The 13871-nt window shown below is 37.0% G+C and overlaps 1 protein-coding gene and 1 pseudogene across 1 annotated transcript; one reads left to right on the forward strand and one right to left on the reverse strand.

The window, feature by feature from the left end:
- Positions 1–3076: 3076 nt before the first annotated feature.
- On the reverse strand, positions 3077–5059 carry LOC148550741 (uncharacterized). Its single transcript, XM_088494605.1, has 4 exons — positions 4605–5059; positions 4052–4493; positions 3538–3676; positions 3077–3438 (listed from the first exon to the last, which is right to left on the reverse strand). The coding sequence occupies exons 1-4, from the start codon at positions 5057–5059 to the stop codon at positions 3077–3079; spliced, it is 1398 nt and encodes a 465-aa protein (XP_088350731.1).
- Positions 5060–12702: 7643 nt separating this feature from the next.
- On the forward strand, positions 12703–13438 carry LOC148550742 (uncharacterized; annotated as a pseudogene).
- Positions 13439–13871: the final 433 nt, after the last annotated feature.

Below are 13871 nucleotides of genomic sequence, written 5' to 3' on the forward strand. Positions count from 1 at the left end.
TACAGTGGGTGAAGATGTTCATTGTTTCCTTGGGCCTGTCGAAACCCTAGAAAGGGCAAACAAGAAGCTACCTTTCTTCCCCAGTGCTCAGGGAGAGGATTTATTGATCAACCAAGCTCTTGACATCTCTTTTTTCATCAATCAGAAACCTTTCAGGAATAATCCAAAGATTAACCCTTGAGGGACCGACTTCACGGCCTGGCTTCAACTCCTTTCCCCTACAAAGAGCACTGCTTGGGGGCTCTGGGGATTCAGGAAATCCTAAGGCTTTTCCACTTCTCACCTTCAACACTTCCTTGGATGATTGGGGCTGTAATCTGTTTTTAGAACAGGACAACCAACAATTTCCACCTCCCTTGTGGAATGATTGGTATGTCTCTTTTGGATGTAGCCGCTATTACAGGGCTCCCAATCAATTCTTCAGACTGCACTTCTGATATGCAACCCAAACACCAATACAACATTGCCTCTACCAATTCCTATAGTGAATTTATTACTCATCACATGGGTAAGGAGGGAACTGCTGTTACAGATGATGAACATGTGGCCTTTCTGTTTTATTGGCTAAATACAATTATTTTCTACTCCCGAAGTGTCCAAATGTCAAAGTTTTTTCTTTCTTTGGCTGCTCTGCTTCATGAAGGAAATAATCTTAATTTGGCCAAGCTTTTTCTAGGGCATATTTATGAAGAGGTTGGTCAATTTGTAAATTGTCTCCAAAACAATTATCTGATAAGTACATGTGGCCTTCTCTGGCTTCTCCAACTATGGCTTAATGCCATTTTCGAGAAGTATATGACAAAGCCTAGAGGTGGTGCTACCGATAAACAACACATCGAAGGCTTTCGGTTGGCTGATTACAAACCAAATTTCCCAAATACACAATCGGATGAAGACCGATTTTGGGCTGTCTTTTCTCTATTCCATTCTTGTAAAGACTTTTATAATGAAAACCTCAATTTTGCCCCCTTTTTGTGTCGAAATTGTGGTCTTGCATGGCTCGATCGCTTGCTTTTTCCACATGATGCTGAGGAAAATGAACTGGCTAATCGAAACTGGACAAATTTTCTGGTCGTTCAAGTAATTCTGACAGGGTTGCCCCAACACAAAAAAAAAGTTCAAGATAACCCTATATGCCCCTCATTTCACAGCCAGGCAACTGGGTTTCTCACAGGCCGTTCCAACCCCTCTTCCTCGAAACAACAAACCATTTTGCCACATCACTCTGACTTCTCAAAGTGAACTTGATTTCTACCTCTTAAAAAAATCAACAATAAAGGGAGCATTTCAATTTCCTCGTTTATGATCGCAGCTCATATATCACCAAGTCTTGTTTCGAATGGTGGACTACTTACTACTCTAGGTACAGTCGTACTTTAGAGAAAATCCAGCAATCTGCCATTCGAATAGCCCCTGCTGCTGAAGGTTCTCTCAAAAAATCTAAAAAAAGAAAAGTTGACACCACATCCTCCTCACGACAACCACAACATAAAAGTCGAAGGACTCCCACTAGGACTTCCAGAAGGGTAACTATTTCTACACATACCCATGCACTTTAGATTGAAATATTCTGAAAATCACATTTACTTAACAACTCTTGATTTCGATTTTTCCATCAGTTACGGTTGCAACTGTCAAGTGAGAACTTTGATGGAAGTGAGCAATCCACCTGGAACATCCTTGCTGCTTCCTCTCAATCAGAGGATACAGCTGATTCAGATCCTAGTCCTCAATTAATTCGAAAGTCAAGACTCATTCTGGTAACGTTATCATTTCTACACATATTTCATTTGAGTTAGAATAAATCGTAACTTATAACTGTGTACCTTTCATATCAGCCTACTACTGCTGCTCACTCAATCACATCTCCTGTGGTACCTGATCAGCCACTCTTACAACCACATCATGATCTGGGACATTCCACATCTCATGATTCAATCCAAGCTACAGAGTCTGTTGAACCACTACAGGTTGCTTTTCCACCTCCACCTGGAACACAAGTGGTTGATTTGACAAAAGACCCTACACAATATTCTCCAACACATACTCAAATCCTTGGACCAACCTCTCCAACCAACCAGGCTGCCCTTTCAGCTGAAAATCAAGTGGCCCCAGACTCTGACTCTGTCTCTCGAGTTGCTGAAACTACCAATTCAGATTTGCCTCGATCTAGAGTCTTAGAAACTCTCCAAAGGCCCTCCGGTTCTCCCTAGCAGGCTGAATTTCAAACTCCCCCTGGTGAGATCTAGAAATTTGGGTGTTTCTACCACACCTAAAAGTGCCACACTAGCCAACCTGGTTTCCATTCTGAATCAAGCTATCCAAGAAAATGAAGTACCAATTCCTGCCCCTGTATTTTTTGGTCCTTCTGCATCGGGTCCTCCATCTGAGCTAAATGTTGATGCTCAAGAACAGCTTCTATCACTCCTCCTCAGACTCTTGGACCATTCACCTGCTGACTAGGTTAATGATACTGCCCTCAATAAGCTTTTCTTTGATCTCTAGAACTCTGCCTTCAAACTCCCAGCTTCCACTCCACATTCTGCCATAGTCCAACAATTCAAACATCTTGCCAACAACAGCGTAGTTTTTTAAAACAAACTCCAAGAAATCAAGAACGAGGAAGCTAAAATCAAAACTGAAGTAGAAGGTTGTGCTGCAGCCCTTCAACCAATCAAAACTTCCCGTGAAGAATTTGGTCTGAGAATCTTTCATTCTATTTCTATTCAAGCTTTTTATGACAAGGAAAAAATAAAACTTGAAACAAAATTGGCCCAGATCAATGAAAAACTTGCCAAAATACGCAAGAGACAAGCTGATATAGCCATACCTCTGACTACTACCCAGCAAGAACAACAACAACTCATTCAAGAAATTGTTTTGATTGAGACCAAATAAGAAGAATATGAGAGACAACTTGACAAGGTCATATTCAAAAAATTCAAGCATGCTGAGGCACTTTCAGCTCTGGACCACGAAAGGATGAAGCTACGCTCAGACTTGGCAAAACTCATGGCACCTCATACTTCTTCCCTTTAAATTTCAGTATTTGTAATGGTTTCCCTTTCTTTTGAACTTATGCATTTTGACTTTGATTTAACAAACAATGATATTGCTTTAAGTATTTCCCGTTAATCGAGGTGGTTATATTTCCTGATTCAATATCCTTGATTCGATATGCATTTTCCGAATACAATCCTATCACTTGGAAAGGGCCTTCCCAGGTATGAGACCATTTGCCAAGCACTCTCGATTTCTTTTCCATTGGCAAAATAACTTTCAAAACCAACTCACCTATACTGAAACATTTTTCTTTTATTTGACAATTATAATTTCGAGCAACACTCTCTTTTTGTCGAATCATGTTCTCAAGCGCCAATATTCGTTCTGAATCTAATTCATTCAATTCATCAAACATTGCATTCCAGTAATCATCGACTGGCAAATCGTTCTACCTTGACACTCTTAAAGTATTCAAATTAATTTCCAATGGAAGCACAACATCATGACCATACACCAATTTATAAGGTGACATACCTGTTGACCCTCTTGGTGAATTTCGATAAGCCCATAGCACTTGACTCAATGTTTCATGCCAAGTTCGAGGTCTATTTCTGATTTGTTTCTTAATCAAACTTATCAAAATTTTATTCGCTGCTTCCACTTGCCCATTAGCCTGTGCATAATAAGGGGTTGAAGTAACCATATTAATATTTCTCGAAACTGCAAAATTTTTAATTCTCTGACCAGTAAACATAGTTCCTTGATCAGTACTCAATGTTTGAGGAATCCCAAATCGATGGATTATATGTTCCTTAATAAAGTCAATTATTTCATTTTGACCAACTTCTATTAGAGGAACTGCTTCAACCCACTTTGTGAAATAATCAATTGCAACCAAGATAAATTTATGATGTTTCGATGAAGGAGGGTGAATCAAACCAATTAGATCTAAAGCCCAACCTCTAAATGGCCATGGTTTTATGATCGAATGCAACTCAAATGTTGGGATCTATTGTATCGAACCATGCTTTTGACACTCTTGACATGCCTTTGCATATTCAATACAATCTTTGATCATAGTCGGCCAATACACATAATTGCGATATAACACCCATTTCATTTTCTTTCCAGCCTGATGGGCACCACATATCCCTTCATGGACTTCACCCAAGGCAATATTTTTATCATCTTGGCCTAAACATCTCAACAAACTTCTATCGATTCCTTTTTTATACAATTCATCAGCTATCAAGACAAAATTTATTGCTTGCAATTTTATCTTCCTCTCAACTGGAATGCTAGGATTCTTTAAATACTCAGCAATAGGCTTTCTCCAATCATTATCTTCCCATTCACCCATACACAAAACCTCTCTTTCATCTACAGGCACTAATATTTGATGGATACTAGCCAACTTTCTTAAAGTTGCTAGGCCGATTTTATATCTCGAAGCAATTTGGGCTAATTCATTAGCAATTTCATTATGAATCCTTGGTATGTGAAACAAAGAAACTTTTCAAAAAAAGGTTAACAACTCCCAAGCAGTTGTTAAATACTTTTACAACTTCTCATTATTGCATTTAAACTCCTTCGATAACTACTTTAAAACCAATTGAGAATCGCATAGTATTTGGACTTCCAAAGCCCCTTTACTAATTAATATTTCGAGAACCAAAACCAAAGTTTCGTATTCTGCCACATTATTCGAGCAAGGATATTTTAACTCAAATAAAAATTTTGATGGAATCCCCTTTGGTGAGATAATAAGAATTCCAACCCCTGCACCATCTTTGTGCTTCGATCCATCAAAATATAACTTCCAACAATCGCCTGCTATATCGATTACATTTGCCCCCTGGCCATTTAGATTATTCGAATTATCAACAAGAAAATCTGCAATGACCTGACCTTTTATAGCTCTGGCCGGGACATACTGTAAATCAAACTCCGTTAATGCAAGCATCCATTTCCCTAAACGACCTCGTAACATTGGAAAACTTAACATATACTTGATGAGATCAGTTTGTGCTATAACTTTTACTGACTTAGCAACCATAAAGCATTTTAACTTCATACAAGTATAGTACAAAGACAAACACAATTTTTCTATCGGGGAATACCTTGTCTCGATATCAGTTAACACTCGACTAAGGTAATAAACTGCCCGTTAGTGCCCCTTCTCATCATCCTGGGCCAACTTACACCCAATTGTGTTCATAGATGCTGTAATGTATAATTTTAAGGGCTCATGTAGACGAACATTCGCCATAATCGGAGCCTTAGATAAATAAGCCTTAATCGAATCAAATGCCAATTGGTGTTCATTTGTCCATTCGAACTGTGATTCATTCTTTAGTTTCACTAAAGGTGCAAACACTCGAGTTCGGTCAGAAAGATTCGAAATGAACCTTCTAAGATAATTCACCTTTCCTAGGAAGAATTGTACTTCTTTTTTCGATATAGGTGCAGACAACGCTAATATTGTAGCGGCCTTATTTTTATTGATTGCAATTCCTTTTTTATGAACAATAAAACCTAGAAAGTTCCTAGCTGATACACCAAAAGCACATTTCAGAGGATTCATTTTTAGTCCCTTCTTTCTCATGGTAACAAATGCTTTCTTTAGGTGATCAATGTGTTGATTCACCGAAATCGACATGACCATAACGTCATCGATATAAACCTCCATAAATCTCCCAATATACTCGTGGAATATAGCATTCATTGCCCGCTGATAATTTGCACCAGCATTTTTCAAACCAAAGGGCATAACTACCTACTCATAAGTGCTTAACACTCCAGGACAACGAAATGCAGTTTTGGACACGTCATCTTCTGCAATGAAGATTTGGTTATATTCTGAATAACCATCTATAAAACTTAAAATTTTGTTTCCTGCTGCAGAGTCAATCAGCATATCTGCAATTGGCATAAAATACTCATCTTTTGGGGTAGCATTGTTCAAATCTCGAAAATCAATGCATACTCTCATCTTTTCATTTTTCTTCATCACAGGCACAATATTCGAAACCCATTCGACATAGCGTGCAGTTCGAATGAACCTCGCTTTTATTAACCGTTCTATTTCCTCTTTAATCTTTTGATTAATTTCCGGAGCAAAACGACGAGGGGTTTGCTTCACAGGTCGAGCATTTGGTTTCAATCATAATTGATGTTCTACAAGAGAACGATCGAGACCAGGCATCTCATGATAATCCCAAGCAAAATAATCTTTAAATTCATGTAAAAGATAAAAAAGTTCAATTCGAAACAGATCAACAAGATCTTTACAAATATATGTAATTCGAACATCATCAGGAGTCCTAGATTAATTTTTACTAAGGGATCTTGAGACTCAAATCCTTGGAAATAATCATCATCTTTTACTGAATACTTTTTGAAACCCATAGGTTCTAAGTCATAGATGCAATCAAAAGAGAAATCAATAGATTCTTTAGAAATAGAATATACTGAATCATTTACTAAATTAATATCAACTTGATTTTCAACACAATGTACCTCTGCTATTAAATCAGCAGTTTGTCTTGAAACATCACTTGCATTACATGAAGAAGAAAAACTAAAACCATGACAAAACTCGATAGAAGGCACCGATCTACTACCACTACTTAAAAGGTTTGCATTCCTAAATGATTCCACTTCATCAGAGGAACCACCTTTATTTTCTACAGAATGAGAATTACTTAAATAATTATATAAAGTTACTAGGTAATCTGAAATATCTTGACCCTGGCCCATTGAGCAAGCCTTCAATACCCTTAAGAGAGACAATCCCAGCCAGTCGGGCTCACATTCAATTGTGGGTAACGTAACTTCACCGTCAGACCTTCCGAGGACAAGTAACAGCCTTCGCAATTGTAAGAGTTCAACGTCCTGTCAACAGTCAAAGGCTTCAGTTTTGGATTATACATCCTGAAATTGACATGCAGTTGCTCGACATAAAGATTCGAATATGCCTTAATGATCTCAGGTTTGCCATCTTCCGTCCGAAGAAGAACGCTTTGATGCACGGTCGAAGGTACAGTCCCAACACCATGGATCTAGTCTCGCCCCAATAAAGCATTATAACATGCTTTTGATGGTACCACCACGAACATAGTATTTCATTCGGATGAACTAACCTTCACTCCCAAAGTAACAAGACCTTTTGCTGGCGTCGAAGAACCACTAAAGTCTGTCAAAGTAATGTTAGTGGGGACCAGATCATCAGGATGTTTTCCCACCTTCATTAGCATCTTTTCTGGCAGGAGACTTATTCCTGCTCCTCCATCTATCAGAACCTTATTTACTTTGATCCACTCAAAGTAGTGGTGATACGGAGTGGGCAGAGATGGGATTTCTGCTTTTTAGTAGGCCTTAAAAAGTAACCCGGTTCATCCTCATATCGGATGAAGGAAAAAGCTTCTTTAGCTTCCATGTCATAGTCTTCCTCTGGGTCACCTTCATATTCCTCCAAATATTCAGTAGGAATAATTGAAATTGTTCCAACCATTTCATCATCCCCTTCCTCAAAGTATTCTTCATCCAAATCTACTTCTTTGCTATTGCCTTGTCTTTCTCCATTTTTGCAGGAGATGGAATCCCATTTGGGCACGTCTCTCCATCAGAAGGAAAGACAATTCGAGAATGAATAGAAGGCGTTGCCCCCTTGCTTATATCTGCTTGAGGCTTTTTATTTTGATTGAAATTTCTTTTACCCCTACCCCTTGGGTATCCTCTGGCTCTACCACGGAAATAAGGATACCGATTTCGAGGTGGTCCTCGATGCCCCTACTGAGGGTTTCGTCGATATAGAGCATCTCGATTCAGAAATTTCTGACAATTCCGAATCCAATGTACACCTATAGCCTGAGACCAACTTAGAGGTGCAAATACATTTTGTTTAGGGGTCTTGGAACTTTGACCCTCTATACGCCGAATCGGCTGCCTCTGACGTGCTTGCTCCTCTCTATGCGCCAACTCTTTCTTCATCCTCTCTTTCTCGAAAATAGCTGTAGCTTCAGCATCGAATACAGCGTTACATCGTGGACATAAAGACACGTCACGATCTTTAATCTTCTGCTGTACTAAGAAATTGAGCAAACCATCTCCTGCTCGAGGATAAACAGATCGAACTTGTGACTCAAAATCATCCAAAGCCACATTGAAGTCATAGGACATACAAACCATATTCACTCCAAAATATGGTTCAACGAAACTAGCATCCACATCAAAAGGATCAACATCCACCTTCATTTCCTTCTTACTATCATCAAACTTTAACCGTCCTTCCATTATAGCTTCCTGAACTAAGTCCTTGAAATGAACACAGCTGTTAGTCGAATGACTGGTTGCTTGGTAAAATTTACAATACGGTTTTCCTTTTAAGTCTTTCACCGAAAGTAAAGTTCTACCTTTAGGCAGAATTAATTATTTATCTTTAAGCAGCACATCAAAAATCTTATCAGATTTTGAGATATCAAAACTATATTTCCTTCCACTTTTCAGTTTTGAATCATTCGAATTTTCATTACTAGGAAGCTTTTTAAGAACAAACATATGGAGGACCCTTTTTATGTTCGGCCAGATTGATCTCTGTCTCAAAATCGAGTTCCTCTTCGGAGGACTCCATAGTTACATAAGCAACTTTCTCTTTTCGAGTAAAAGGCCTACTCTTTAACTTCTGCTCACTCCTATGTTTCTCTTTTTCCTTTTTCATCAACTCAACCTGACGAACCCTTTCATCCAAATGGGCTAGATCAGGTATATGCACGTTAAGCAACTTTCGACGCATATAAAAACCTAGCCCTATAACTGCTATTTTCACTACTTCACTCTCGAGTAATGAGACATAGCATCTACTTCTAGCATTTTTGAAACGTATCATATAATCGTCAATGGTTTCACCATCTTCGCATTTCAAAGTAACTAGATCAGTAACTGCCACATTTAATTCCCCTAGATAAAACTGAGCGTGAAAAGCAGTTTCCAACTAATACCATGTTGTTATCGAATTTGGTCTGAGATTTGAAAACCAAGTAAACGTATTCTTCGTTAACGAAGAAGGAAAAAACTTCATTTTCAAATTCTCATCATTGGCTAAATTTCCAATCTCAACCAAATATCGAGCAACATGTTCAGTGGTTGACTCTCTAACTTCCCCTATAAATTTTGTGATTATCTTTGATTTTTCACCCATCTTGGCACTTCAGCCATTTGAACAACTTGAGAGAAAGCAGACACAAAATGAGATCGATTTATAAAACCAACGTTCAGGCCAACTCGATTGAGTACTTCCTCAACAATTCTTGTGACTTGATAATGTTCACCGCCATGATTAGCACGTAATCTAGCTAGAACCTCATCAGCATCTTGACCACGGGGAACTATATGAGGATTTCCTCCATTCAAAATATTGTTTTCATTTTGAAAAATATTTTCGAATCGTTCATTATTTTTTCTGGCATCATGCCTTTCACCTTCCTCATAATCTACAATTCGAGCAATTCGTTCGACTTGTCTAGCAAGGCGTTCGAATTTTCGATTCGTGATCAACCATCATAGGATTTATAATTGCAGTCATTTGTTGAGTCAACAGATTAACTAAGTCATGATGACTTTCCTCTACTTGTTATCGATATGCTGCCATAGAATTAGCAGCATTCGAAGTAGAGCCCACATTATAATCACAAGAATACTTGGAATGTTGTTGTGGGTTTTGAGAATTATTCGCTCCATTTACACTCCCAAATTGAACAGGAGGAATAAAATTATCCACTGGTGCCACATAACCAGGAGGAAGACCATAAGGAGGCCAACCAATAGTTAATGAAGGCTGGGTTGGTGGTAAAGTACCACGTGGACGAATGTTACGTCTGACACACCCAGTTTGTACAGTAGTAACCGCTATACTTCCACTTCCAATTACACCTTCCAAACGTGAAGTCACGTCCGCTGATTGCACAGTTACTGGTATGCTATTATTGGTGGATGAACCACCATTCACATTCGACAATTCATCAGCCATGTGAATGATCTTCCCACTTCATAATCGCATACACCAAGTGACACGAAAAAATATTTGACACACTTCAATGTAAAACTGTCCCACCGGACATGCCAATTTGTTTTGTCAATTTTTAGCAAATCGATGGTGGTTTGATTCTAATGGTTTGGGAGCGAAAACAACTCCTCTTTTGCAGGTACCAGTTTTCTATAAGTGCATCAAATTGTCTTCGATTAGACAGGTATTGAAATAACAAGTAAATGAAAATTTGTAAGAGGACGAAAGAAATTTAAAACAGTTAATTCGAAAAGCTAAATTGACTGAAATCAAGAAGATTGCGTTGAAATTAAAAGAAAGCAGTAAAGATGCCTTCGACTGGGTCAAAGGGCTTTTGACATGAAAATTAAAGGTACTGAAATATAAATTGCATTTGAAAGTTAAATCATTGCTTGAAACATAAATTTACTTGAAAAGGTAAAGTTTACAAAAAGTTAAATTGAAAACATAAAGACATGTGGAAGGAATCCTACAGATAATTGACTCGAAACAGACTCAGAAAGTCTCTGGGGATGTGAGTGTGCGTGAATAATTTCTGAAGCGAAGTTCCAACCATTATTTCCTAAACCTTTCTAGTATTTATAGTCTACTTCTATAACCGATTATTAATTACATAGTGCTGTCTTGTATGCACACTCCCAGGTAACCATTCCCGTTCTTTTGTCAATAAACGTTACCCATCAATTCCTCACGTGGTAAAAGCCTTTAACTTCCCCACTTACGTAACTACTCGATCTGCTATTTGAACAACTATTCGATTACTCATTTCAAATACTTGTCCGCCTAAGCCCGTTCGATTTAATAAGGTGTTTGAAATCAAGTCCGTGTCAAGTACCTCCAACCAATGCCTGCACGTGTAGCTTTTTCGACATCTACTTTCCTTCTCATTGTTTCTTTAATACTTTGAATTAACTCGTCCTAATCTAGAATATTTTTCGATTAACACAATGATAGCAGGCTAGAGGTAAAAATGTCAGAATATTTGTTGTCTGGATACAAACCTTGAGTGTAACAACATATAGCTGATAAAAAATTACACTATGGTTTATATGAAACTAGATTTAAATCAGCACAATATGAAAAAACTAATGTTATAAACTTTTTAGATAACTAAAATAATAATAGAACAATTTTGAATTTTATAGTTAATTATAATATGTAGATCTTAAAATAATAATAAATTTTATAGTATAATACAATGATAATAATATAATAAAACATTGTATATATAATAATATATTTTTAACAAAATTAACCATTACAATGTTTTTAATTTTTCTAACGAATAATTTAATTATTTTTTAATTAAAAATAATACTCTATCGTAATTAATCTGAAAAACTAAAAAATATTTTTGTATATATTTATTTATTTTAAAGCAAAAGGTCATACTTACCATTTTTAAATATTATATATCAAAATATATTTACATATGTATGCACTAATATATTCTATATTTATAAAGTCTATCAATATTTTTTTTTATAATTTTTTTATTTTTATTTAATAAAATTTAATGATACATAAAAAGTGGTGCATCTAATGCACACAAAAATTATTGGGCTCGCTTTAGATGCACCCGATAAAATAGATGCGTCGAGTTGGTTAACAACAACTGATAATAATAAGAAGATTTAATTACTTTGTTTGTCTTTATAATTTTATCAAATTTACAATTAGGTCTATATTTTTTCTTTTCAATTGGGTCTTTATACAATTTTTAATTTTATAATGAGGTTCTTGTTAGTGTAAAGATGTTAGATTTAACGGAATATTTTTTCATAGATTGAAGATACACATAATTAAAAATTTAATTAGATATTTGACCACATATTTTTAGAAAGAATATTATGTTAATTTTAACGTTTTTGATAAAAGAAAGTTAATTATAAAATTAAAAATAGTATAAAAACTCAATTAAAAATATAAAAATTTAATTACAAAGTTAATAAAATTATAAGAATCAACAAAATAATTAAACATAAGAAGAATATAAAGTAGATGTAGGAAAAATAATAAGAGTAAATAGCTATTTTTTACCATGAATAATTTAGACGCTGACAAAATTGACTATAAAAAATTAAAATTAAAACAAATTAAAATTATATCCATAAAAAATAAATTTCATTTAACAAAAATATCTAATCATTAAATTTTTATTAATTTTGTTAAAAAATAAATTAAAATACCAAAATTAGGCTCAAGAATTTGATTATGGATTTATTGTTGGTGTTTTGGTTAGAAAAAGGTGTAGTGAGTGTATTTACAGTTTGGTGGACGCGTCAGATACAAGGTCTAACATGCGTGGGGCGTGTTGCATGCAGCACGTGGGGGCGTGGAAGACACGTGGCAAAGTCTGCTTGGCCGTGTCTGCAGCACGTGGGGAGCGTGCTGAGTCAGCACGCAGGGGGCATGTTGACACGTGGCGAAGTCTGGTTGGTTGGAGTTGAAGCACGTGGGGGACGTGCTGAGTCAGCACGTATAGGGTGTGTTGACACGTAGCTCACTCTGATTGGCTGATGAAGCAACAGGTAGAAGGCGTGTTGAGTGCTCTCCTCTATATAAGTCAAAGTTTGGTACCATTTTCATTGCAAAAAGGAGTGTTCTTTGAGTGTTCTAAGTGTGTTGGTAGTGTAATGGAGAGTACCGCAAAATTGGTAGTGTATCGCAACTGTGAGATTATACGGAATACTCATGAGGGAGTGAGGTTTGTGTGTCAGAATCTATTTTCGTTTGGGACTCCATGCACCATGACGTTAATGGAGCTTTAGAACGGTCTCTGTCAAAGCATGGAGAACGGTATGTTGAGAAGAGTAAGCAGTATTCTGTACCGAAATCTAGTTGTAGTTTTTGGTGGTCTAATACAGTTTGATATCATGCCGATCATTGACGAAGCAAGTATGCAGAATATGCTCCAAATTCACCGGCAGACTCAGATGCGACAGCCACAGATTGAGCTGTATGTTGAGTTTGAAAATGTAGAGGCAGATGGGGTTCAAAATGATTTAGATATAGAGGACGATAGAGCTGCAGTGTACGAAGGAATGAATAGTGACAGCGAAGAGACTTCAAAGCCACTTATGAAGCTGGCGATGAAGACGAGGATGGTGATGTGGGAGTTGAGGCAGCAGCGGAGAATGTAGTGGTTCATCCTTCAGTTAGTCAACCGATGAACTTTCCACCTTTTATGCGTAACTTGGATTTTGACGCCATGCATGCAGCAGAATTTCTGGAATATGCAAATATAGGTACGTGATAAGTGAATAATACGTTTTTGTTAATTTATATTTTGAATTGATTAATGAATGATGATTTCTGCTTTCTGTAGGTGTTGTTGATCCTAAGGACGGAGAGTTTAGGATTGGAATATAGTTCTAGAAAGTCGATCGTCGCATCAATTAGAAGTTACACTATTTCTAGAGGAGTTAACTACAATGTGTATGAGTCTGAGCCACAGACGTTCTATGCAAAATGCAAGATGTATGGGCATGGGTGCGATTGGTTTATCCGAGCCAACTTGATACGGAAAAAAGATTATTAGGAGATACGCAGATACAACGGTAGGCACACATACACAATGAGAATGATTTCACAGGATCATTACAAGTTGGACTCGGATACAGTTGCTGAGGCTATAAGGCCATTGGTCGATACTGACCCGTCAATCAAGGTGAAATCTATAATAGCAGAAGTCTAGTCAAGGTTCAACTATACCATCAGTTACTGAAAGGCTTAGTTGGCAAAGCAGAAGTCCATAGCCAAAGTTTTCGGTGGTTGGGAGGATTCTTACCAAGCTTTGCCATGG

The sequence above is a fragment of the Arachis ipaensis genome, chromosome B7 (genome assembly GCF_059453495.1).
Source record: "Arachis ipaensis isolate K30076 ecotype BB chromosome B7, ASM5945349v1, whole genome shotgun sequence".
Lineage (NCBI taxonomy): Eukaryota > Viridiplantae > Streptophyta > Magnoliopsida > Fabales > Fabaceae > Arachis > Arachis ipaensis.

Coding starts and splice junctions, on each gene's coding strand:
- LOC148550741 (XM_088494605.1), bottom strand. CDS start 5,059: ATGGTTGCTAAGTCAGTAAAAGTTATAGCACAAACTGATCTCATCAAG. Junction 3,677..4,051: donor ATTGTATTGAATATGCAAAG/GCATGTCAAGAG, acceptor TATTATGCACAG/GCTAATGGGCAAGTGGAAGC. Junction 3,439..3,537: donor TTCACCAAGAGGGTCAACAG/GTATGTCACCTT, acceptor ACGATTTGCCAG/TCGATGATTACTGGAATGCA.